Source organism: Cucumis melo, chromosome 11 (genome assembly GCF_025177605.1).
Source record: "Cucumis melo cultivar AY chromosome 11, USDA_Cmelo_AY_1.0, whole genome shotgun sequence".
In the NCBI taxonomy this organism is placed as follows: Eukaryota; Viridiplantae; Streptophyta; class Magnoliopsida; order Cucurbitales; family Cucurbitaceae; genus Cucumis; species Cucumis melo.
In genome coordinates, this window is record NC_066867.1 from 4366054 (window position 1) to 4389059 (window position 23006).

The window sequence follows — 23006 nt, forward strand, 5'->3', positions numbered from 1 at the left end:
TTTTCATTTGTATATGAAATCCAAATATTTTCCCTCCCAACAAACATTTTTTTGAAAATGAAATATTATTTTTCTTTTAATTTTTATTAATTTTTTCGACATGTAAAAATAAAGATTCGAATATCTAACTTATTAATTGAACTATACATATGTCTTCGTGGATTAAGTGATACTTATATGTAGATAAGAATTCAATCCTTCTTATAAGAAAAATATTCTAACATCTTAATGGTTTTAATTTAATTGTTTAATTGAATATTTAGAAGTTTAGATTAAAACAAATAAATTTATTATCTGGACAAATAATTGAAAGCTTATTTATACTTCGCAACGTTGATTTAAACGCTCAGGAAAGTGACAAAAAGGAACTCTCCACGTAATAAATTTATAAAATTTGGAAAGAAAACTATATAATGAACTGTAGAAATAGTCTCGAACTTTAGAACATAGGACGTCGAGTTTCCATAAAATGAAAAAGGCCAAGATCTTATGTAACGTACAAAATTTAATTAAAAAGAACAAATATAATAAATACTCGTTAGATCCAAAATTAACGGTTGAAGTATATTATATTTTTGGAAGGTTTAATAATTTTAATAAGTAAAACATAACCTGACGTTAATTTGACATATACCTGTTTTCTTTAGATCGAGAGGCTAAAATTTAACACTTATCACTAAATTTGTTGTACTCGTATTAATTTTAACACTTATATAGATAATATATATTTGTTGTATCAGTATTATTTTTAACGAAAAAAAGAATAATTATTAATTTATAAAAAATTAAAATTAAAAACTTTTAAAGTAAAAAATTTCAACAAAATAAAACAAAAGATGGGATTATATTTATAAGTATAGAAAAAAAATCTATTATTATCTATTATCTATGAAAAAAAACAAGTATAGCAACAATTATATTAATTTTTTCGATTTTTGTTGTTTTGGTTTGAATTGTGACGTTTAAGATGTTAGAATCCTAAAAAAGCTCTGTTATTACAGTGCCATCGTCACTTCACTCTGTCGCTTCCTGGTCATAGTGAGAGAGATGTATCATCAACAAACATGGGAAACAGTGAGATAAAGGTTCAAAAAACTCCATTAACATAAAATTCTTTCTTTCTTCAATTAAAAAAACAAAAAAGCACAATTTTTTCCCTTAAAGAAAAGAAAAAAGGTTAATCAAAAGCAAGCAAGAAAGGCAAGCGGGTGTATGATTTTTGGGGCTAATCGGTAGTGGTAGGCGCCATAGCCGAAGGTCAAACAAACCCCACATCCCCAAAAGTGGGTTCTCTCATACCCACATTCTCTTCCACCCTGCCGTTACCGGACCCGCCGTCTTCAGCCGCCGCCCCATTTCACTGTCTTTCTACCCTTTTACTTTTCCATCTCTTTATTGTTTCACAAGAATTGTAATTAAGAGAGAGAGAGAAAGAGAGAGAGAGAGAGAGAGAGAGAGAGACAGCGCAGTTTCTATTGACCGAAGATCTCTATTAAAAAAAGAGGAGAAAACAAAACTGTGTTGTTTGTCAATTTTTGAAGTTTCCCTTCTTCCTCTTTCATTTTTTTTCAGTTTTTTTTAACCCCTTTTGCTGTCTCCCTCTGTCTTTTCAATTTGTCAAACAACCCATTTTCAGGAACTGAAAAGGAGGGGTTTCTTTGATCGAGGGGGAGAGCTGAAGAGGAAAAAAGAGGTAAGGGTTTTTTTTTCTCTGTTTAACATGAGTGTGAGTTTTGAAGGTAGGGAAGAAAGGGGGAATGCAGTTTTCTGTAATGGGTCTGTGTAACTTTGAGCAATTTGATTATAGTTAAACGTTTGAGGATTTGGTGAAAGGGATTTTGAGATAAAGGGGAAGATTGAAGGAAATTTTTTTGGATCTACAGCTTTTTTGGGGTTCATGAGCTGTGATAGGAGGATATGCGAAACGTTTTATGTATCACGTTCTTGCTTTTGTTGGTGTTGCTGTGTTTTGAGCCTACATTTCAACAGCTGAGTTCGAGAGCTGAGCGTGTAGCTCTTCTCAACCTCAGATCGTCTTTGGGTTTGAGGAGCAAGGACTGGCCCATCAAAGCTGACCCTTGCTCTGTTTGGAAAGGTATAGAATGTCAAAATGGTCGAGTTGTTGGGATCAATGTTTCTGGATTTCGAAGGACTCGGCTTGGTAGTAAACACCCACAATTTGTTGTTGATGCTTTGGCTAATTTGACTCTTCTTCAGTCTTTTAATGCTTCTAATTTCTTGCTTCCGGGAGTAATTCCTGACTGGGTTGGTTCAACTCTCAAGTCTCTGCAAGTTCTTGATCTTCGTTCTTGTTCTATCCTTGGTTCTATTCCATTGAGTTTTGGGAATTTGACAAATCTAACTACTTTATATCTGTCCAATAACAAACTTAACGGGACGATTCCTACAAGTATTGGTCAACTTGTTCAACTTTCTGTGCTTGATCTTTCACATAATGAACTCACTGGATCTATTCCTTTGTCTTTTTCATCTCTTGCGAACCTTTCTTTCCTTGACCTCTCTTCAAATCGTTTAGATGGGTCAATTCCTCCCCTCATTGGGTCCATTAGGCAGCTTCAGAATTTGAACCTTTCCAGCAATAATATTACTGCTTCATTGCCTGCTTCACTTGGGGACTTGGGTAGATTGGTAGACCTTGATCTCAGTTTCAACAAATTTTCGGGGCTGCTACCTACAGATTTGAGGAGCATGAGCAGCCTGCAGAGAATGGTAATTGGGAACAATTTACTTGGTGGGTCATTGCCGGAAGATTTGTTTCCTTCTCTTAGGCAGTTGCAGGTATTGGCTCTCAATGACAATGGCTTTACTGGTGCAGTCCCCGATGCATTGTTCTTGATTCCTGGACTGCGTCTTCTCGATATCTCTGGAAATAATTTCACTGGCATGCTGCCTAATTCAAGTTTGGCTTCGAATTCAACTGGTGGAGCATTGAATATATCTCGAAACATGTTTTATGGTAGCCTCATGCCTGTTATAGGAATATTCAGTGCTGTTGATCTATCTGGAAACTATTTTGAAGGCAGAGTTCCAAACTTTGTGCCAAGGGATGCATCACTTGAAAGTAATTGTCTTCAAAATATATCCAGTCAGAGGACATTGGCCGATTGCTCCTCATTTTATACCGAAAAAGGCCTTAGTTTCGATAATTTTGGCAAACCAAACTCCGTACAACCTCCTTCAGCAGAAAAATCTAGCAAGAATAATAAAAGGGTAATCATATTGGGCAGCGTATTAGGAGGGGTTGGATTTATTGTCCTTCTGGTGTTGCTGGTAGTGTTACTGTTTCTATATATTGGCGGCAAGAGAGCATCGGGAAATCAAAGAGGGGTGAGTGTGGGACCGATACCCACTGGCAGTAGTGAACCGCCTTCAGGCCTATCGATTAACTTTGCAAGTTTAGGTGAAAATTTTACAGACAAACAGCTTCTTCAGGCTACTGGTGGCTTAAGTGACGAGAACTTAATCAAACTTGGCCACTCTGGGGATCTATTTCGTGGCGTCTTGGACAATGGGGCCAATGTTGTTATAAAAAAGATTGACTTGCGGACGGTTAAAAAGGAAACTTACCTAGTGGAGTTGGATTTGTTTAGCAAGGTGTCACATACAAGATTGGTTCCCTTTTTAGGACACTGTCTAGATAATGAGCATGAGAAGTACTTGGTTTATAAATATATGCCTAATGGAGACTTGGCGAGTTCCTTGGTCAGGAAAACTAATGTTGATGATGAAAACATACAGTCTTTGGATTGGATAACAAGGCTTAAAATTGCATTAGGAGCTGCAGAGGGTCTTGCTTATATGCATCATGAATGTTCTCCTCCGCTCGTACACAGGTACTTAGTGACTTTACTTACTGCCTTTTTTTCTTTTGAGTTTTACTGACGTGTATTATATTTTAGTAGCTTAAGTTCACTTATTGTTGTTTTGTGACTTTCACGGATGAGATCAGTATATGGGTAAGGTCTAGTCGTGTCTTTTCCGTAATGATATTGTCACTATCTTGTTTATGTTCTAATAGTGAGTCGAGTCACTCAGACCAATTTTATCAGTAAACAAAATGTTCTGCTCTGTTATCTTATAAGTTTCATTCTTGTCATTGCTATTTTTTGATGAAAACTTGCGCATGTGTTAGTAATGCAATTAAAAACCACTAGAAACCAGCCAAACGTCAAAGTAAGCTAAGCTCAATGGTAATTGAAATGCCTTCCTCCCTTGATGTCGAAGGTTTGTTTCCCCTCCTTGCAACCGTTGTACTTAAAGAAAGCCACTAGAAAACATAAGAATTACAAGGAAGGATCCCCAGCCCTTGGTTCTCCATTAACAAGGCGTCATTATAGAGGAACTTTTTGCGTGAACTTGAAGTGAGATGTTAAAATGAGTCAAATCTCAAAGCTCTTTGACCTTTCTTAACCCAGGGAAATTTCTCCTGTTTCATTTTATAATCATTATTTTAACTTAGCGTTATTGACGTCACAAGAAAATGCATTAATGACAACTGCCATCTTTAGTAATATCTTTTTTTTCTTTCGGTCACTGAAGAGATGTTCAAGCTAGCAGTATACTTCTTGATGATAAATTTGAAGTCCGACTCGGGAGCTTGAGTGAAGTTTGTGCCCAAGATGGGGACAGCCACCAGAATCGAATTTCCAGGTTGCTTCGGTTGCCACAGTAAGTGAATATTTTCTTGACTTTTCTCAACAGTACAACCCAAATGAAGGATTTTCTTAAGTTTAGGATTGCTGTTCCAAACTTCCAATCTTGTCAGCAAAATTGATCACTTGTTGCTGTAACTCCAAGATATCGATATGATCTAATAAATGAAAACATTATCTTTCCCCTCATTTCAATTTCTGACTTCCTATGATTAAAATATGGAGTATTTTAAATCCATTTTCTCATTCTAGCTTAAAAATTATTTGTTAATTCAAGTATGTTATAATTTTTTCTCTTTAAAATGTGCAGGTCATCAGAGCAAGGTTCTTCTGGTATGTTCAAATTTACATTTTTGTTCTCCTCTCAAGAACTAAAGATCTATTTATTTGATTTTTGCCATGCTTGACTTTAGAACTATTTTTCTTAAACAAAGAAATCTCTATTATTTATGCTTCATCGGTTGTAAGGATGTGGTTGTTTTAACACTATTGGATTCCTAAGAATTCACTGTTTACCTTTAAAATAGGAAAAGTAAACCTTTTTGGTCCATAGATTTTGGATTTAGTTTCCATTTGGTCCAAATTTACATTTTGTTTTCCTCTCAAGACTTGAGATAATTTTTTTTGGGGTACTGAACATATAAGTTCGATTTACTTGGGCAAATCTTGTGTGGATAGAGAGATTTGATGCATTCTTCTTTCAAAAACAAACAAGTTCAGAAATGGATCGAGTTTCTATCGAGGTTGAGTTGTCCCGGTGGATCTAACAAATTTATCTATCTATCCATCTATATAGACCGTGTTTGATGTAGTCTTAAAATAATCCCCATAATTGAAACTGTCTTGAATCTAAGATCCCTTTCTTGAATGGAAATTTGTAGGGTCTCAAACATCAATATGTTCCTATGATGTTTACTGCTTTGGGAAGGTGTTATTAGAGCTAGTGACTGGCAAGGTTGGCATCAGTGCCACCCCAGATACCCAATTGAAGGAATTTTATGATCAAACATTCCCATACATTAGCATCCATGACAAAGAATTGGTGAGTAAAATCATCGATCCAAACCTGATTGTCGACGAAGATTTTCTCGAGGAAGTTTGGGCTATGGCTGTTGTTGCGAAGTCATGCCTAAACCCGAAGCCTTCAAGACGACCTCAGATGAGATACATCCTAAAGGCTTTGGAGAATCCTTTAAAGGTAGTGAGAGAAGAAAGTTCAGGTTCGGCGAGGCTACGAGCAACTTCTTCTCGAAGCTGGAATGCAGCTTTGTTTGGGAGCTGGCGACAGAGCCTATCGGATCTAACGGTTGTACCAGCTGCCGCAATGTCAAGGACAGTGGGAGGTAGCTTCAAGCAATCAGGAACTTCAGGTTCACAAGGTAGTGGGCAGAACAACAGCGGTGAAGCCTCTCGGAGAAGGCACTCGAAGGAGATATTCCCCGAGCCACCGGACGAGCAAGGCGAGAGAGCAGAGTATCATTACCAGTAAAGAAGATTCATTGATCTTGATTCTTTGTCAATAACAAACACAGCAGGCATCTGAATTATGAGAGCCTGACAACTGCTCGACCCGTTCTTTCAGGTTTTGTAGTTGGAGAGGGCAGCTAATGCCCCGAGGTCTTTCCGCCATGGAAAATTGTCAATTCTTTGAGAAATGTACGAGTTTTTGTTGGTGAATTTTATGTTTTGTAGTAGAAGGCATGGCCTTCAAGCTTTTTATAGGCTTATCTTGTTCTTGTTTGTTCTCATTATTATTTTATACCTTTTTTCTTTGTCTTCTTTTTCTCCCCCTCTTTTTATTTGATTTTAGGTTAAGCCTTTTTTGGGAATGTAAATTGTGATAATTGTTTTCTTGCCAATAAGGGAAAAAGGAATTATTCTCTATGTAGCACAAAATTTTTTTGTTATGAATATTTTGGTTTACCCTGCAGATTAGGGTTCAACATACTTCCTTATACCATAAAAATACTAATGACATAAATGCTAACAATAAGATTTTATAATTCATACTTTAGGCTTACAGTAATCATTCCATTTTTGGTTTCTATTTCCTTTTCATTTACATTTTTCTTATTGTAATTTTCATAAATGTAACAAAATAACAAACTATTTATGGACTCTGTAACAAAGGCCAGGCCATTAAGTTAGTTATTTTTTAAATATTGCAGATTTATTCTCCCGTATTTCTTTTTCTCTTGATTTCTTTCATCATCCTCCATTTTTTTCCGCTACGATTTCTTTCCATATCTTTCTTCTTTTCATTTTTTTACGTCATTTAAATTTGGATAATTAAATCTAAACGATCGTGAACAAAAAAAATAGCAAAAGATTGTATATAAAGAATCTTATTTTCCTCTTTTTTAGGTCGTTTAAATTTGAGTAACCAAATCTAAACAACCGTGTACAAAAAATAGCAAAATTTAAAAGATCGTATATAATTTAAATTTGAGTAACCAAATCTAAACAAGCGTATACAAAAAATAGCAAAATTTAAAAGATCGTATATAAAGAATCTTAAAAAATTTTTGGAATAGCCAAATGGAAACGATAAAAAATAAACGTTTGTGTAAAAAAATAAATCATTATGTAGACAAATCTAAACAATTGTATACAAAAGAATTAAAAAAAATCGTTTAGCTAAATCTAAACGATCGTGTACCAAACAATAGCCAAATTTAAACGATCATGTACAAAATATATTATGTGCGCGTTGTTGACTGGACATATTTGGTATTTTTCACGATGGGCCCGTAGACTTTTTCCGTTTTTGGAATTGTTCTATATAAATATTTTGCTACTTTGTTATATTTTTTAAAACACTCATTTATCTTAAATGTAATAGTTGAATTTTAAACTAAATTCTAAAATAAAAAGTAAGTAATTTATAAGGGTTTTTTTTGAAAATATAACAAAGCGCGAAATTTTGAAAACGGAAAAAACTTAAAAGCTCATAACGTCAAATAACAAAATACCCACGATTAAATCGGACGTGAAAAATAATTTTGTATCAAATTTAAATAATCATGGATTATTGTGCCAAATCTAAATGATCTTGCAATCAACCTGAACAATATAAAACCAAATCTAAATAATCTAGTAGTGATAGTGATATCTCTGTCTATTTGGGATAGACAACTAATTGTTTAGATATCAGTGCACGATTGTTAAGATGCTGTACCAATATTGTTTAGATATTGTACCAAGAAGAAAAAAGAATATAAGAGATGAAGAAGAAGGAAGAAATCCTAAGGTGGAAGGAAGAAATCACGAATAAAAAGAAGTGGAAATATGAAAAAGGGAAGTAATAATACGAAAAAAATTAATAATATGAAGAAGAGAAAAATAAATAAGAATGAAAAAAAAAGCGAAGTGAAGAATGGTCCCGTAATATTCAAAACTAATAAAGGACAAAACTAAAATTTATGCAAAAACAATGATGGTTTCATGGACTTTAGTTTTTGGTTACATGACCAAAAATATTATTGAGTTTTGTTACATTTATATAAATTGTTCTAATTAATATTTTTTTAGTTTTCAAATTTGGCTTTATTTTCTCAACCACCGATTAGAAGTAAAAAACAAAAGAAGAAATTTGGAGATCAAATTTTTCAAAAGGGAAATTTGACAAAATATTTACAAAACAAAGTAAAATGTCAGATTCTATCGATAATAGATATTAACATCGTTTTATTAATGTCATCGATAGATAGTTTATTAGTTTCTTTTATCGATAGAATCTAAAATTTTAATATAATTTTTACATATATTAATTTATTTGAAAATGATCCTTTTCTAAATTGCTTTTCTAATTTAAAAATAATAAAAAGATAAATTAGTACAAGAAGCGTTTAAAGGTATACAAAACCTACATAAAGCTTTTAAAATTATTAATAAGATAAAGCTTTAAAATTATTAATAAGAAAAATGAAGGTCCCACCGAGATTTGAACTCGGGTTACTGGATTCAGAGTCCAATGTCCTAACCACTAGACCATGGGACCGCTACTGGTGATAAAATTCCCTAACATATAAATTCTTTGCGTGCCTAAAAGCCATCAATTCCCCACCTGTCCCATCTCACCGCCGGAAGTCGCCACCCCTTCAGATGGGTACCTCCAAATAATCTACACCAACTGAATTTGTGTGTTGCCTACCCATTCATCCTCCCACCAGCCATTTGATCCAGACTCTCCGTGGTAGAAACATAGTGTCGATAGACACTTATTAACAAGTACATTAACATAACACTTATTAACGAGTATATTAACGTAACAACAATGATATACATATTATTCTTACTTTCCATATGAAAATTCAACTTTCTTAAAGTCTATCAATGATAGAAATTTATTATAGATGAACTCTGACCAAAAAAAAAAAAAAAAAAGGAAATTATATATATTTTTTGCTTTTTATGAAAATAAATTCAATTTTCTTCAAGTCTATCGATGAAAGAAACAAAAATCTATCACTATCAAATACACAATAAAAACATAATTGAAACTATATATTTTCTTATTTTTCATGAAGCAAAAATTCAATTTTCAAGTATATCACTAATCAAAACTCATGATTGATAGACTATAAAAAAAAAAAAAAAAGAAAAGGAAAAAAGAAACTATACATTTTCTCACTTTTCATGAAAATATATTCAACTTTCTTCTATTTCATCACGGATAGAAACCTATTATCGATAGTTAATACTAATCAACAACCTAAAAAAACAACATTGAAACTATGTATTTCTTACTTTTCGTTAAAATAAATTTAATTTTCTTGAAGTCTATCGGTGATAGAAATATCATCATTAGACTTGAAAAAAAAAATGAAACTATATATTTTCGCACTTTTTCCTGAAAATATATTTAGTTTTCTTTAAGTCTTCGTTGATAGACACTAATCAACTACATCAAAAAAGCAGCATCGAAAACTATATATTTTCTTACTTTTCATGAAAATAAATTCAACTTTCTTCAAATCTATTAGTGATACAAATCTATTCGATGGACTCTAATAAAATTAACCAAAAAAAAAAAAAAAAAAAGAAAGAACTATACACGTTTTTCATGAAAATATATTTAATTTTCTTCTAACATTGATACACACTTATCAACAACATAGAAAAACAACAAAGACATTGATTTTTTTTTACTTTTCATGAAAATAAATTCAACTTTCTTTAAGTCTATCATCGATACTCTAATGAACAATAGAAAAAAAAAGACAATCACTTTAAATATACTTTTTATGACATGGCTCTATCATTGAAGAAGTTTATCAATTATAAAAATTTATCATTCATAGAAGCATTAATGTTCAATTTTTACAAATTATTCAAAACTAAACAAAAATTGTGAATTATGGTAATATCTTTACATGGATATGCACATTTTCATCATCAATAGAAGTTTATCGATGATAAAAGTGATGGACATAATAGACATGCACACGAAAATAAGGAACAATTTTACCCTAATTGCATCTAATCCTATTAGAAATTAACATATATTACTATCCGAAATAAAATGAAATTAGGGTTAATGAAATTCATACTTTAGAAGCTCTCGTTCGTTTGAAATCTCCATACGATCTCAAAATGGTCCACCACTAGTGTTGATCCGCTATTCTCTAAATTTAGAATCACTATTGAAGGATTTGAGTGAGAGATATGGATGAAAATTTGATTAGGGTTGGGAGAATTTTGGTGAGTTTATTTTTATTTTTAAAGAAAATAAACTAAAATTTCCAAAAGTTTTTAACAAAATGAAAATGCTTGGTTTATGATTTTCATTATATATGTCATGCTAAGCTCTACTTGAGCAACTTAGTAGGTGGTTAGTATGGGACGATGCAATAAAAGATATGTCCTACCTATGCGTTTCTGATTTCATAATATTATGCATGCAGTACAAGTTTTCCTCAAGCAAAGAGAGGTTTCCTGGTAAGTCCAGGGTCGAACTCAGGGAATTGGTGTTCTAATTGAGTTAAACATACAACTAACCCTTTGTGGTATAATCTAAACAATATAAATATGCACAATATATTTTTCCTAGTTATCTACACTAAGGTGCAATTGGCGGGACAAGAGAGAAGTTGCGATGAAATGTAATGAAATGTGAACTCATATTATATCAAGCACGGAGTGAAAGAATATTTAACTAATTAAATGCAACATATTGTGTATTAACACTTCGAGGCGATACAAAACATCTATTAACTTCAGAATTAAGGCAAACGTCCTCTTGGAGCCTCCACCATATTTAACTTTAGAATTAAGCATTATCTATTTCAAATACTCAAAGTTAAGCTATGATTTGTACCTAATAATCAATCTATATGCCCGATAAGCAATTTATCCTATTTTAAGGAGAACATCCTTTCGGTGCTATGACCGCACACATTTGGCATTTCTACAACTTATGCTAAGGATGAATTCAATGATTAGATTATATTTCTATGATCTCCTTGCTGTCTGGCTAGTTAAACACGGGTTCTCACGAGTATCAAGTCATAACCATCAATGCTTTTGTCTTTTCTCTCGAATAGAACAAGTCATTGAAGACCACATTTAGCTAAATAGAACTTATAACATATACATCAAGATTCTCTAATATTAATAACACATTACATTGTTTAATAACTAATTAAATGAGATGAATATGGTAAGCCAAAGAGATATGTGGGAATGGTTGAAGAAATGTATTAATATTATAATTAAAACTTTAGGCCTTTCGACCATAGAGTCAATATTACACCTTAATACAGATGAAATATAAAGTGGAATACAAAGAAATGAACCAAGCCTCAGAGTATAGTGTCTCTTTCTCCTTGGCTTTGATTTTTTTTTCCTATTGTGATGAGGAAAAATGGTCACGGGAATCTCTCTCTCTCTTTTGCTCTAGACTCTCACCTAAAACTTAAGAAGGAATGGAAGTATGAGCTTGCTCTCTGGGATCCAATTTCACACACCTGTTAATAAAGACGATGCCTCCATTTATAGGCGAGAGGTGATGTGGCATGACATTCTACGCTCTATTAATTTCTCTGATAAAGTTGTATCAGCGCTGCAGATGTCCTTTTGTCTTTTATTGACATTTGTGCCAATCATTTTTGTCTGCTAGTGCTTTAGATCGCCTAACTTGTTATGAGCGTTGTCTTGCTAGTTGCGCTCGTCTCGACGTGCTATTGCCTGACTATACTTATTCTTTTTGCCTAATCTTGTGATAAGAAAAATTGTCGCCACGTGCCCGAGACGATGCGGAGCAGCCGACGTCCTCAAAATGGGTTAGTTTTTAAAATAAAATAGGAGTCACCACCAATCCTTTTTACGGTGTGATTGAACACCGAAATAAAGTAAATAATTTAAAAATAAAATCATAAAAAATGGTCTGCGAAAATTAGAGTTGAGTTCAGGACTAATTTGTGTATGGGGAAGGTGTTAGCACCCCGCAACACCCATTTATAAAAAAGTGGCCAAAGTCCAAATCTTGAATTGAAAATATTCTTTAATTTCTTTAAAAACTAATGTCTAATTTTACCCCTCATTGCTTCAATATTTGAAGCAATGGTCTCATAAAATAAGTGGAAAATGTTCCATCAATTAGACTATGTTAAAGAAAATCTTCTTACCTCAAGAAAGTGAGAAATTAGTACAATTTCTCAAAATCCATCATAGTAATAGGCTTCTAATAAAGAGATTTTTTTAAAACATTAATTAAAATCATTTTTTCTTGGAATCAAATCTTGGATTCCTAAAGATGTGATCCCTCATCTCAAGAATTCTAGAAAATCGGACTCTCAAATTTTCTAGATTCCCTCGTAGGATTTCGTTTAGGGAAAACGGTATAAGTTATTAGGAAAGATTGATTAGGAAACCTTATGAAATCATAGATTAAATTTTAAACATTTAAAAAATATAAAAAAATTATAACTTAAAAAAAAATTCTAAATGATTTAGAAAAAGAGTTTTGTACATGATTTTAAAATTAAACTTGGATAATTTTAATTTAGAAAGATTTTAAAACATTGAGAATTTTAATTACAAAGACTTGGAAATTTTAAATAGGAAACAAAATGAGGCTTAGAAGGTATAAATAAACAAGTAAAGAAGCGTCATAATAACTTATGCAAACACAAAATAACATATTGAGATTTTAATAAAAATATATTCGAGATCGATCTTGAACTTTCAAAGAATCGATTTCCTCAACTCAAGAATTCTAAGAAATTGGACTCCCAAATTTTCTAGATTCCATCGTCGGATATTTTTAAAGAAAAATAATTTAAAATGTTAACAAATTTAAACAATTATTAGCAATAGCATATTAAATTGACCACAAAAGAGGGAAAGACAAAATATTAAATAACATATAAAAGACAAGAAGATATTAAAGAAGTAATAATCAAGATGAGAAAAATATTAAAGAAGAAATAACCAATGATATAAAAAGAAAAAATTAAAAAAATTAAAATGCTAATTATATATAAAAGAAATGTAAAGAAACAATATATAGAAAATAAAGCTGAAGAATAAATTAATAAAGGAAACACATAATAAAAAACAAAAAATAGATAACAACAAGGTATGAAAAAATATGTAATAAATAAAAAAAACTATAAAAGAGAAGCTCACAAGATAACAAATAAATAATTATAAGAGAAATAAAAGTAGAGAAATAAGAACAATAATAAGAACAATAATAATAAGCAAATATTTAAATCATTTAGTCTTTCTTTTTCTTTTTTTCTTTTTTTTTTTTTTTTTTTGCATTTTTTATGGAAGATTGAAGAAAGATAAATCTAATAATTCAAATAGTGAAAATAATGAAAAATAAATAACTTTGAAGGAAAATAAACAAAATAACAAGAAAAAGAAGAAGAGAGAAAAGAAAGAAAAGTTGAAATCTCAATATACTAAACTCACTTGTTGTTGGTGTGGATCATTGGGACCAAAAACCTACCATACACCTCTAATTAAGTTAAAGTTTTTTGTGCGTTGGATTCTTGGCATTGTAGGGAGAAAGATGAAGATTTAGGGGTTGCTAGAAGAGAAAATAAAATGGATGATGTATATATATTTTTTAAGAAGGTATGAAGGTTAAAAGAAGTAGGGGGTATGGAAGTTAGAGATTTAGATGAAGAAGAGAGGATATGAAGGTTGTAAAAATTTCTAGGGTTTTTTGTGTGGCCTTTTCTTTATGTTGTGTTGTGTGTATGAAGAAGAAGAGATTATTTATAGCTAAAATCATTTCTTCTAATGGCTAAAAATTAAAAAAATGGTGGGATTTTTTGTATTTGAATATAATACCAACTTTAACATTCATATCAAAATGGCATGGAGCCTTTGATAACCAAAATCAAATTAAAAAAAGTTACCATCTTTGGTATTTATCCACCTACCTTAGTTACCCTAACTAAATGATTTAGTTACTTTAACCAAACTACCTACAAAACTTAAAAAGTAGTTAAATAACATTTTTTTAGAAAAAGGTAGTTAATCACAAAATTAAAAATAAATCAAATTATGGAAAAAATTAATGTAACAATTAAATTTATTTTAAATAATGTCGGACAAAATAAGGTGGCTACACAAATAAAAGGCCATAAACATGGATAAAGTTCTTTTGTAGTTTGTGATGCGTAACTTAGTCAATTCTTCTACTTTTCTTTGCGTTTTCTTCAAATCTTATGCGTTAAGGCTTTATTATTTTATATAAAAGGCTACAATAACTTGTATTTTTATAAGTTATCAGAAAATCCACCCTTTAAATATACAAAATACATGCAACTATCGCACGTATAAACTCATCAAAGCTTAACACCTCACATTCTTTTAACTCTTAGTGGGCTTGGTGACATCACCATGGCCTACTAACATGTTAGTGGAATTATGCAAAATTGTCGATTTCTCACATGTACTTGTTGATTTCTCTCCCTTACCTAATTCGAACTAAGTTAATTTCATATGAGCTAGCAGGGAAACCTAATAAGCTTATAGATCATGGCTCCAACGATCCAAGATTAACTGGCTAAACCTTTTTAGATTGAGCTAATCAATATGTGTTAAATAACAGGTCATTCCACTAATAGGTTATTCGTATCCTTAGTTTAGTTAAATTACCATTTTACCCCCGAGATTACATCTTGCTCTTAAGTCCCACTAATCCACTATTGAACAACTGGTTTAAGGTCCGACCTATAAAACGAATCCCTTTCGAATCAATGAGAGGGTAGGGCCCCTTGTTCAAGACTTGGATTCAGTTCTTAAGGGAACAACCTATCTACTATCGATATAATGGGTAGAAGTAAATTCCGTCTTGCACCATATGTTTCCAATTACCCATCTAGTCTTATCCCTGAAATGTGAGGCTTATTGGGCTAGTGCTGTTTAGCTGCTCTCACTTATGTAGATCTAAGGATAATTCGTATGAACAAGAGTTCATTGTTAGCTGATGATTAAGATTAAGTTACCTAGATCATTAATAATCGAAATAATAAGTTTTATACCGTTAAAGGTGTTATGATGTAAAAGTGACTATTTACGGTTCCAATCTTATATAAACTCTTTACATAGGAAGCCCCTACTTTTATGTCTCCATATGGATGGTTCAGGATCACATCATTTGTACTAACTACGAAGCAACCTGCATCCATAGTGTCTCTAGAACAAGGCACCAAACCTTAGTCATATACTATAGGCCGTTTAGGCTATAATCGAACTTGATCCACATTTATGTCTCTACATAAAGTTCAAGTTTACTCAAGTTAGCCTCGTGATCTTAGTTTATTGGATTCAAGATTATAGTATTCAATTTCACTAATAATTCCTCAATAACAACTTTATTGAATAAAATATGATTTCAAACTACAAACCATGAGTTTTAGGACATAAGTTTCAACAAAAAGTGTATCACTTATAGGTTGAAGCCATTATTAATCAATTTTTATCATTTACAAAAACTAAAAAAATTTCATGAACCACACTCATATATATTTTCAATGATATGCCTTTATCGTTGGTAAATTTTTATCTCTTGTAAAAATATATCATTGATAGTGTGCTATCACTAATAAATCAATGATACAAAAATATCGGTGATAGAGTCTATACCAATAATAGTTTGCTTTCATTGATAAACTGATATATTTCTTTGATAAAATTCTATTTGTGATACAAAAATATCAATGATAGATTTCTATAAAATGAGTCTATATCAATGATAGGCTGCTATCAGGTCTATCACCGATAGACTTCAAGAAGTGGAATGTGCCTTTAATGAGCTTTTTATACATTTTCGATGGACTAAGGTATTAGAGGAAAATTTTGTTATATTTGCAATTAGTTTTAAAAAAAGAGTATAATGATAGACTTTAATTAAAGCCGTCTATCAATGGTAGTAGTTAAGTCTTTGGTAATAGAAGTCTATCACTGACAAATTTAAAAAACTGAAAATTTCGTGCCTCAGAGCATATTTTGGTGTCTTTAATGGATTTTTTTTAACATTTTACATGGATTGAAGGTCAATTTTGTTATATTTTGCTATTTTCTTAATATTTTAGCCTTCCTTTGCTACACATGTAATGAGCCCTTTTGAAAAAGTAAAAAGCCCACCCAACAAGCCCAAGCCCAGAATGTAAAATACAAAAAATACACCCGTACACCATTTTGTGAAACTTATCCCATGATTACACTCATCATAGCACTTGCACGCAAATTATATTCTTCTTTATTAGAGCACTTCAATGACATCCATTTCCATCAAACACAAAAGTAAATCTCCATCTATCTGTCTTAATCTCATTTATCTCATTTCGATTCCTCTTCTTTTTCTTCCATTTCCGTTTACTTTTTCGTCTTCTTCTTCCATTGTTGGTTGCCTCTGCCTATTCTTCTTCTTCCACTATTTTAACCTACGTTGCTTGTATTGCTGACCTACAACAAAGGTATGAATCCTTCTATTTTCTTTTCATTTCATCAACTAATCCATGCCATCTTACTTACTAAAATCTATTCTTTTTTACATAGATGGTAAGCAAAGGAAACAGAAAGAACAAAATGAAAGTTGAATCTTTAAAAGAAAAAACAACAAAGCATGAAGAGAGAGGGAAAGTAAGCTGTTAAGAGAAAGTAAAAGCATACACAATGGAATATGGGATATATAGTGATAGCTATTAGATAGACAATGATAACATTCCATCTAGAATAGATAGTGATAGAACATTATCTTTGTCTAACTTGAAAGTGTTTTTTTTTTTATTGTTTGTTGGTTTGCTTGTTTTTCTTGTTTAGTTCTGATGTTTTTCACTATTTTTTCTAAGATGAAGAAGAGATAGACAGATATATATCTCTATCAATGTCTATATGGATAGACAGAGATAGAATACTGTCAGTATCTATTTTAGGTAGACAATGATAGTCCTCTATTTATGTCTATTTGAGATAGACAAAGATAGAGGACTATAGTTATCTATTTGAGATAAACAATGATAGTGGTTTATCACATGGCTTTTAATATGTTGTTATAAGTTCTATCTTGCTAATGCTATTATAATATTGTCTATTATATTGCTTTTGGCTTATAATATATTGTGTTATCAGTCACATGTTGCTAGTAGCTTTTAGTTTCTAACGTACTGTTAATTATATCTTTTCAACAAGTTAAGAAACATCACCTAAACCATGACTTAATTATCCAAAATAAAAACACTAAAAATCACCGTATACTACAGTCTAGATACTATAAATTTGATCAAAACAAAATTGGATCAAACTATTCTTTCTCGGGTTTTAAAGAGCTCTTCTGCACATTTCTTTAACATTAGAATGACCAAAATACCAAACCAATTCTTGAACTATTTAGTAAGGAAGCAATGCCATATAAAGAAGTCCAATGTACTAATCTTCAACTTCAATGGACATAGAGCAGAATTTAGGCTAAAGGAATTCTGTTTGGTAAATGGATTAAAAGGCCATAAATTTGGAAGAAAAAAAGTGTCTAGCTTGAAAAATGCATTTTTTGCTCACGATGAGTATAAAACTAGGAGGGATATAGAGAGGACATTCAAAGGATTAGGCAATGAGGAAAAATTGTTAAAAGTGAAATTAGTGGATTTGTAAATCTTATAAGCTTTGTTGATCCTCAAACAACAACAAAACCATATCAATCTTCAACATCTAGACATTTTGGATGATGACTAGGCCTTCAATATCTATCCATGGGAAAGATTGTCTTACCTTTTAACCTATCAATTCTTCAAGAAAGCATCATATACCAACAAGGATGCTGTATACCTTCAAGGATTTCTACTAGCGTTAGTTTATTGGGCTTTTGAGATAATCCCGAATCTTTCACATTTAGATGTTGGATTTCCATGAAAACTTGGAATTGAAGGCCCAAAAATAGTCACATGAGAGTGTTTGGAGTCGAGTGACTGGAGGACTTTGAATGAGAAAATTTTCAAATATGAAGATGTAAATAAATTGATAACATTTTCTTTGTCTATCTAGATAGACAATGATAGATTTATATATCTATCTATTTCTAAATAGACATCAGTAACCACGTGGTGTTTTGATATTGAATGATCCTTACCGCCAGTCAAAGGTAATCATTCTGGCTTAGAAAACTTCATTGGAGAAGCGTATAAAAAGGGGAAGTTTGACAAGTTTAACCGCTTACTTTCTGCCTTATATTTACCTAAAAGAGTGAAGAAGTTGCAAAGAATCTTGGGAGCCACACGAGTTTTGAATTCGACAAAGAATTGGCTAAGAGCTTAAAGAGGAGACTATCCGATCGTGAGTGGTTTTCTTTAAACTATTTGTGAAATAAATGAATCTCCATTATGAATTCTTTTATATACCTCTTTGAAATTTTTGAGTTCAATGATTTCCATTATGTTTCTCAAATTCTTAAAGTGAATTTGATTTACAAATGATTCGAATTTAGAAATGAACTTGAATGGTTGTTGCAAAATGATTTTAGTACCCTATGTGATGAAATGCCTCACACTTACTTTGTGATTTGGTGTGTGATGCCTTATTCTTGTTCTGTGTTCTAGGATAGGATGCCTCATACTTGCTGTGTGCTCTGGTATAAGATGCCCTTTGCTTGTTGTGTGTTCAGACATTGAAAGACGCATTATGCGTAATGGGATTGATGGAAATTGTTGTATATGTTGAGATTTCTCCGCAGAGCCGCAACTCAGCAATAAGAGTGTGTTGACACTTGAGCTGAGAATGGTATAAAAGATAAATTTTTTTATACGAAGTACTTTCCTACGCGATGTGATTTTATGATGAAATGATTTTGCAAGGAAATAGTTCCTATGAATATTTGCCAATGAGATTTGAATGTATAAGTCGCCTAACGCAATGAAATGATTTTCTAATTTGAACTTATATTTCTGTTGAAACACATACTTATTTATGACCGTGTGGTGTTATGAAAAGAATCTCTGTAATGTGTTATGGAAAGATTGTGTTCTATTAAATATGTTGATAAAAATCTCTATTCGCTAGATAGTACTTTTGGTGTAATCTTCAGATGTCGAGTGCAACAACACAATTTTGTGTGGCCGAAGATGATGAGTGGAAGAACTGAGCCAAGGATGAAGATCCTAAAGTTATCATTTAAGTCTTGTTGTAATTGCAAAAGTTTAAATTCTAGTTGTACTTGGTGTAAAGAGTTAAGTTAATAATGAGAAGATGTTATGTTTATTCCGGTACAATATTGTTATCATTGTGTCTATTTCCTAGTAGTTAAAAGTTAATGTTGAACTAAGTGTTGAAGACTAGGTGACGGAGCTAAGCCTAAAAGTTAAATTTCCCGCTGCGATAAGTTGTGAAGGTTTGTAAAAGTTTAGAGTAAAAAGCTTTGCGATGAGACAAGATTAAGAAGTTGTTCTGCTCACTAGGCATTCAACGGGTCATCTCATGGTGGTACGTGATGGGTGTCAGGTAGCACACCCTTTCTGGTCACATGGAGTGACATTTGGAGCGGGGCGTGACAAAGTTTTTGAAGAAGAGGTAAATGATAAACTAATGGAAATGCAATGTTCAAATTGATACAATTATTAATTTAATTGAGGTTTAAATTGATACACTTGGCGAAGCTTAGGATTTAACTTGATACATTTATTATTTTAAGATTCATATTAATACAACCTACATACAATCCAATCCAAGCACATACATACTAAATATATAGGTTGAATAATCTCCTGATTATAAATTTGATGTGGCATTATTAAATACCAACAACAAGATATGTTATTTTGTATATATAAACTACAATTCAAAAAGAGTATGAGCCTATAATTTAAATAAATGCTGAAGTGTAACCTACACTTACACTCTTCCCTAATTTATTTTCTTCTAACGATCTTTATTAGTACATAACTCGAAGAAAATGAAAAGACAAAACAAATGGAAAGAGAATACTATTGAGTTGGGATGTAATTAAACTTATTTCGTTAAACATAACAATCATTTTGCAAATTGTTTTACAACTTAGTTTTTCTTTTATTAACTGTGGGATATCAATACTAACATGTAGTTACCATTAACCATTTTAAAAAAGATTTATATTATTTTATTGCCCTATATATGTGTATGTGATCTTTCAAATTATTCAATAGTATAAAAAAAAAAAAACATAGTTCGTTGGACATTACTTATCTTTCTCTCCCAATTCAAAAGCAAAATGAATTCCTTGTTGGCACTTGTTTTCTTGGTTTTACAAATACTTTTCATTAAGCTCTATGCTGATGAAGAATTAATCTCACTTTTGCCAGAAACTACAGTGACCACTATTAATAAATTGGCTGGCCCAGTGCGGGGTTCACTGTAGATCAACGGACGATGACTTAGGAGTTCATATCATAGAGTCTGAACGTAGTTACTCCTTTCACTTTAGACTGGAGCACAACACAATTTACTTGCAGCTTTCAATTGGTGCAAGGTGAGATACACAACTTCACCATCTATAACTTTCACAGGAACATAAACCGTTGCACTAATTGCATGTGGGAAATTTATTGAGATGACCCTTGTTTCATGCACCTAAAAGACAATGGAACTTATAATATGTGCTTTCCTTGGAACTAGAAAAATATTTAAAAATGAAATATTAATGCATGGTTTAGCTAGAGCATGCCATTGCATATACTTTCAGATGTCATTATATAAAATAAAACATAATCAAAGAGAACATCGTTCAAAATTATGCCTATTTGTAGGATATCCAAAGGAATCTAGAGGTGGTCTGTTTTACGAATCCTTAAGAAAATAAAGTATTTGTATCAACAAATGCCATATTCTTAGAGGAAGAACACATCAGAGATCATCAACCTCGCAGTAAATTAGTATTAAATGAGATTTTCAAGAGTGCTACAGATAAACCTAGTTCATCCACTAAAGTAGTTGATAAAACTAAGAAATTTGGTCAAACACATCCTTCTCAAGAGTTAAGAGAGCCTCGACGTAGTGAGAGGGTTGTTCATCAGCCTGATCGCTACTTGGGTTTAAGTAAAACTCAAGTTGTCATACCTGATGGTACTAAAGATCCTTTTATCTCAAAATTCCAGTTTGTTTTCAACTTTAAATCATTTGTAAACCAAATGTATTTTAAGAATTTTAAGATATAAAGGAAATAATGAAATTTAAGAATTTAATAAAGAAATAGTTATAAGGATTCAAACATAGTAGAAATCCTTTTAGTTTGCACAATTTTAAGAAGAAACCACCGACAATCAGTTAGCTTCCTTGCCCAAGTTCTTAGACAAAGCTCCCTTGCACTTGCTTACAAATTTCTTGCCAAAAATCCAAGCTCGGGGTACTTTGAAACAATTTGGAGGTTCGTTAGCTCTTCAGTTAATTAACATGTAAAAATAAACTCTTAATCTTGCTAGATTCCTTTCATTTATAGGTTTTTCCAATGGGATTATCCATGCCAGAAGGTTTACCTATACATGACGGTGAAAATCATCCAACATTAAAATGCCACATGTCACTTGTCATATCTTATTCCGAATTCAGTTGAGCAGCAAAGTGAAATCAGTTCATCAACTTTCTTACACAAGGATGACGTCAACTACTTCTAGATGAAGGATGCTCACATCGTTTCTAGTTCATTGCATAGATCATTCACATCGCCTAGCCTAAACGCAACATGGAGAGTACTTTGCAAAACTTACCAATCGCCAGCTCCCATCGCACTATCTCATTGCATACATTTTTGTTGCATGTATTCTTAATGTGTAGTTCAGAACGCAACTGAGGTCTCACAACATGGCCGAAAAAAGACACCTACTTCAGCCAATACTCACACTTGGAAAACTTGGCGTGCAACTTATTGGCTCGAGAAGTCTCCAAAAACCTGATGTAAATGCTCCTAATGCTCAACCTTTATCTTAGAGTAAACAAAGATATCGTCGAATGAAACTATCACAAAAGTGTCCAAAAAGTCCTTAAACACGCTGTTCATCAAATCTATAAATGCAGGAGGAGCATCTATCAAGTTAAAAGACATCACGATGAACTCATAATGTTCATATTTGGAACAGAAGGCAGTCTTGGGAATGCAACTGCATTTAATACTCAACTGGTGGTAGTCTAATCATATATCAATATTGAAGAATACAGTGGCACCATGCAGTTGGTCAAAAAAATCATCAATTTTTAGCAGTGGATACTTGTTCTTGACTGTCACCTTATGAAGCTCTCTGTAGCCAATGCACAGATGTATCGATCAATCCTTCTTCTTAACAAACAATATTAATGCTCGCCAAGGTGTCACACTCGGTCGGATGAAATCTTTGTCCAGTAATTCCTATAACTAGACCTTTAGCTGTTTCGGCTTGATTGGGGCCATTATGTATGGAGCTCTCAATATGGGAACGGTGTCTAACTCTAACTCAATGGCAAAGTCAATTTCTTTGAGAGGTGGAAAATATGGAAGCTCTTCAGGGAAAACATCGGGATATTCTCTCACCACTGGTTCAGATGAAAAAGAAACCTCGACTTATTTGGTTTCTACAACAATAGCCAAGATACTTTAAGTACCCTAGTCGAGCAACTTACCGATTTTTTATATAATAAAATACTTTTACTGACGTTTTCAATAATGTTGCAAAAGCATTGGTTTTCTAAAAAAATCTATAGGAATTTTTAGTGGCATAGTTCAATACGTTGCAAAAGATATTTGTAATGGTCCCAAATTAACCATACAAACAACATTATTTGTCACTAATTAAAAAATCACTTTTAGTGGTGAGTGGAATATGTTACTAAAAGTAAGATTTTAGTAATGCGAAAATGTCATCAAAAGTATATATT

The 23006-nt window shown here is 32.1% G+C and overlaps 1 protein-coding gene, 1 long non-coding RNA gene and 1 other non-coding gene across 3 annotated transcripts; 2 read left to right on the forward strand and 1 right to left on the reverse strand.

Annotated features, from left to right (window-relative positions):
• Positions 1-1161: 1161 nt before the first annotated feature.
• LOC103499670 (probable LRR receptor-like serine/threonine-protein kinase At2g16250) lies at positions 1162-6454 on the forward strand. Its single transcript, XM_008462712.3, has 4 exons — positions 1162-3854; positions 4561-4689; positions 4984-5006; positions 5555-6454. Exons 1-4 carry the CDS (start codon positions 1918-1920, stop codon positions 6160-6162), a joined length of 2697 nt encoding a protein of 898 aa, XP_008460934.1. The 5' UTR covers positions 1162-1917; the 3' UTR covers positions 6163-6454.
• A 2147-nt stretch (positions 6455-8601) lies between these two features.
• TRNAQ-CUG (transfer RNA glutamine (anticodon CUG)) lies at positions 8602-8673 on the reverse strand. Its single transcript has one exon. It is a non-coding gene; the product is annotated as a tRNA-Gln (tRNA).
• A 9727-nt stretch (positions 8674-18400) lies between these two features.
• Positions 18401-19399, forward strand: LOC127144079 (uncharacterized). The gene is made up of 2 exons (XR_007815704.1): positions 18401-18467; positions 18731-19399. It is a non-coding gene; the product is annotated as an uncharacterized LOC127144079 (long non-coding RNA).
• The last annotated feature ends 3607 nt before the right edge of the window (positions 19400-23006 follow it).

Bases quoted from the DNA above. Each gene is read 5' to 3' on its own strand.
- LOC103499670 (XM_008462712.3), top strand. From the start codon at position 1,918: ATGCGAAACGTTTTATGTATCACGTTCTTGCTTTTGTTGGTGTTGCTG. The intron at 4,690-4,983 runs GTAAGTGAATAT...TAAAATGTGCAG, and splicing joins AGGTTGCTTCGGTTGCCACA to GTCATCAGAGCAAGGTTCTT. The intron at 5,007-5,554 runs GTATGTTCAAAT...GGAAATTTGTAG, and splicing joins ATCAGAGCAAGGTTCTTCTG to GGTCTCAAACATCAATATGT.